The sequence below is a fragment of the Trachymyrmex septentrionalis genome, unplaced genomic scaffold (genome assembly GCF_001594115.1).
Source record: "Trachymyrmex septentrionalis isolate Tsep2-gDNA-1 unplaced genomic scaffold, Tsep1.0 scaffold3, whole genome shotgun sequence".
Lineage (NCBI taxonomy): Eukaryota > Metazoa > Arthropoda > Insecta > Hymenoptera > Formicidae > Trachymyrmex > Trachymyrmex septentrionalis.
Genome location: NW_017305462.1, coordinates 717,199 through 721,570, shown reverse-complemented (window position 1 = coordinate 721,570; position 4,372 = coordinate 717,199). Strand labels below are relative to the sequence as shown.

General features: G+C 33.1%; 1 protein-coding gene across 1 annotated transcript in view; it reads right to left on the bottom strand.

Annotated features, from left to right (window-relative positions):
- Window positions 1-3,614, bottom strand: part of LOC108749559 — a 5,103-nt gene extending 1,489 nt beyond the window's left edge. The window contains 6 exon segments of the mRNA XM_018488335.1: window positions 91-150; window positions 581-729; window positions 785-915; window positions 2,147-2,601; window positions 3,417-3,451; window positions 3,453-3,614. Coding sequence (XP_018343837.1) covers window positions 91-150; window positions 581-729; window positions 785-915; window positions 2,147-2,601; window positions 3,417-3,451; window positions 3,453-3,473 — 851 coding nt within the window. The 5' untranslated portion in view covers window positions 3,474-3,614.
- Window positions 3,615-4,372: the final 758 nt, after the last annotated feature.

Below are 4,372 nucleotides of genomic sequence, written 5' to 3'. Positions count from 1 at the left end.
TATATATTTATATATATGTTAATATAATGCACACTGTCATAAAACGTGGATCGCGAAAAGAGGAAAATGAGACACTTTGTGCGTACTTACAAACTGTTCGCGGAGATTGTCCTGGTTAAGCGACCGAATGTCTCGCCGACGTTCTGATAACTGAATGAGAACCCAACCAAAAGTAAAAAAAAAATCAATGCTTCTACGTGTATCTAAAGAATAGAAGTGGAATATCAATAAAAAAAAAAAGAATAACCGGCGTCACTTCGTAGAAATGAAAAGAAAACAAAGAAACGAGAAATAAAAAGGATACATAAAAAACCTTAGCGAAGAAATAAGAGATTTGGAAATCTATTCGCGCATATCTCGAAGATTGTTAATTATTTAGTTAATATACAATAAAGTATTTCGCAAGTTTAAAGATATTCTGTGATTCTGTTATAATTTATTCATCCACTTCTCCTTTATACATAAAATATGGCAGAGTGCATAGAGTACATATAGAGTATGTATAGAGTATGTATAGAATACATGTACACACAGACTAAACAGACATGCAAAGAAAGCAAATTAACAGCAGGATACATACACGTGACTTTCCTTAACGTTCTTGAGTCCCTGATTAACATCATCAGTGAGCTCCTTCCAGACACTAATGCCAAGCTTCCTTTTCAAATCCTGCGAGACTTTAATCTTATTGGCGAGAACGTGTCTCAGAGTCTGTATTTCTTCTTCAACCTGAAATTGATTTTCATTATTGTCTATCCTCGGGATTTGGGTCTCAAAAATCTACCTTTGCTAATTGAGCGCTCCATTCAGCCTTTTGCTGTTCTTGCTCCTCTAAGGAGAGTCCTTGAAGCTCGTTCGCCATGGTATCCGATGATGGCGACAGAGACCCGGCCGAGTGGAGCGAGGCATCTTCTCCTGGAACAAAAGGGAAGGAAGGAAATTAATCGTGAGGCATACGGTACCATGACGGTCACGCTAACTCGGAGGATTACTTTTCTCGCAAGCTAGGTTGCAATTTAATACAGATTATTATATTACATATAAAAGATGACGTTTATATATATTCTACTTAAATTATAATCATTCTTTGTATATAAAACAAGTAATATTACGTTATCAAAGTTAAATTAAAAATAAAAATAAGGCTCATTTTACAAACTGAAATTAAAACTAAATATATATAGATAACATTAAAAAGATATCTTAACCACACCGAGAAAAAATATCCTAAAAAATTTCAATAAATATTTATTTGAATAGTACCAACTAAATATTTATTAAATATAAAAATATATTTATTTGATACAAAAAACATTAATTTGATTTAACAATCACTTTTTTTATTAAGTAAATATTAATTTATTCTAAGTAAACGTTTAGTTGGCAGTATTCAAATAAATATTTATTAAAATTTAGGCTATTTTTTTCTGAGTGTAGTTCTGGTTTACAATTGATAGAAAAAAAATTTATCTAATTATTCGGTTTTTATCTGCATTAAATATCAACACAAAAATAGAAATGTAATCAACTGTAATTTATCAATTATTCTCAGAAAGTGATTGCAAGTAAACCTTTAGCGAACGATTTCGATTGTTTCGCTGATTGCAGAGGAATGCGTGGAATTCTGCAGTTTCAGCAGAGCGAAACATTGTCCCAGAAAAATTAAAAGTATATTTCCACATCGCTGTATTCGATAGCGATTTCATGATTCTTTTTCGTATACTTTCACACGTCGAGAAGAAATGAATAGACGAGAAGTTGCTAGACGTAACCGCAAAATTTCTCACGTGAAAGTACATAATTATTATGTTAGAAATTAAATATCTCTATGCACAAATTTAAGCACTTATAAATTCATGAAAATTTTTTAACAGCTTGATACCAAATTTTTTAAGACTTAAACATTATTGTCAAATGACTGGAACTTGATAACCTTTCTGATTAATTTAAAAAAATAACATTCCCTCTACTATTTATAATGAATTTTACAATCGCTCTAATTTCTACTATTTATAATGAATTTTACAATCGCTCTAATTTCTATTAGAAATTCAGCAAAGTCCATTAGAAATTCAACAAGTTTTTTTTTAATATAAATTACGAGTATAAAAATAACGAAGCGATTTCTCTCCTCTTTCCTCAGCACCTTTTATCAACTCGAGGAATTTCTTGTAGTTCTGGCTATTGCTGATCTTAGCGAGGTAAGGTTTGGAGAAGTCTTGGAAGATCACTCGGATCGTTCGCTTCTTCTTTTTCTTGCGGCCGTCATGTAACTCTTCCTGCAGAAACTCCGTCTCGACAGAGAGGTTGCCGTCGTCCACAACAATCTCGTCTATCTCACCGTTAGAATCGCGCCAGCAGTGAACCACTAGCTCATCCACTTCCTCGTCGCCCAGTTCGTCGATGTCATCAAAGCTCGGCGTCGTTGTCAGCTTTGAGTAATATGCATCTTCCTCGTATTCCAGCGATTCAAACTCGCGTTCATTCTCGCTTGGGCAATTTTCTTCGTTGTGTTCCTGACAGACTTTCCCGCACGATTGAATAATTCTTGAATTTACAGATTGTTCAAGGTCCTCCATGTTATTTTTCATGGTTTTCCTCGAAGAGATACGAAAACTTATCCCAAAATTTGATGCCGAAATCTTGTTTCAAGAAATATATATTTCACAAAAGTTTATTGAAGAAGATAAGCTTCAAAATAGAGTATTTATCTTCTGATCCTGATATCTACTGAGCTTCGTGGTCTTTTTAAGAGGAGCTCTTTTGAATTCTCCAAAATCTTAACTTAAGAAGAATATGAGTCAGAAGGTTTGTTGTCTGAACAACGACTGATGCTTCAGAATAAAAATAACAATGAATAGATCTAAAGAGAGGAAAGACAGAGGGAGATCTACGAATTAGAAACAACTGCTACAAAATAATGAGAATTCCAGAAAGAAGATCCAGAAGACAAAATTTTTTAACAGAAAAGAAACATCGATTAATATTTGAAGCATCTATAAGTTTAATATCATCATCTTCATAGCTTCTTTTAATTTTTATTCAATAGCAACTCAACCCAATATCTAGTTTTCTTCCAAAATCTCGCTTAAAAAATTTATTTCAAAATTGTACTGCAAAATCATTCGCATATTGCACATACTGGTGGCATTGATTACAATGAAATTTCAATACAACTCAGAATTAAAGATAAATAAGTAACAGACAGTTATATAAATTAGAGTAAAAATTATATAATTGAGAATTATATAATTGAGAATTAAAAATTATAGAGAGAAATGTTCCGAAAATTGAGAGATTTGCTATCTATCACAATGAATTTTTTTATTACATATAATCACATTTCACTAAGAACCAAAAATATTTATCACATGCAAATCATGCAGAATTCAAAAGGAGCAAATTAAAAGTTTGCGCGATCAATTTTCCTTCCAACGGGATCGATTTTCCAACAGATCTACATCGCGATGCATGATTTAATGACTATATAATCCATGCATTCGCGTGATAGTTCACAGAACACGACCACGTGCACTAACGTGTGCACAGTGCACACACGACTAACAGCTGTGTCCTCAGAACGACAACGATGATGCCGATTGTAAAGACGCCACCACAACTCCACGTTTAAGAGAAATCGAAACGTTCTACCTTACAGGTAACAAGGAGTGAGAGGAAGGGACAGCAAGAGAGGGAGAACAAAAGGAAAGGAAAGGAGGGAACGGACAAGCAACCTTGGTTCTTCATCGAGAAATAGAACTTGACGTGATTCTATGGATTAAAAATTCACAATAAAAATAGGGAGTTGTCAAATTCCTTATCTTAAGAATTCTATAAATTTTTCCCTGATACTTTCAATAATATTTCGAAATTTTTATTTTTATATTTTCGTCCTAATTTGGAAACCGTTAAATATTTTTTTGAGGATGCAACTTAACATAGCAATTAAATTATCATTGATGTTGCTGACACTACTTGCATTTAATTTTAAGTTAAGTTATAATACAGGTACTGTATTAAGCTATAATACAGTAATGATTGTTCGATTTTAGTTTCTCTACAATGTATTTGTGTGCAACTGTACGGAGCAAGATTTGTTTGAAACTTAACACGCTAATTAAGAGATTCCCGCTAATTGTTGCTAATGATTGTGCCCAATCTGTTTTCTACAGGGTGTCTTAAAATTGTCTCGAGAAGAAATACTTCTGACATTCGCGATTTAATCCTTTTGCTGTATGCATTTCCGTTGGTTTTATTTAAGTTACTGCGGCAGGCATAAAATAGAAAAAGTAGGCTAAAGATAGTCTTAAAGAGAAAGAGAGAAAGGACTGAAACTAGGCCCGATTCAGTGTCCTGATTGGTTCATCGACCT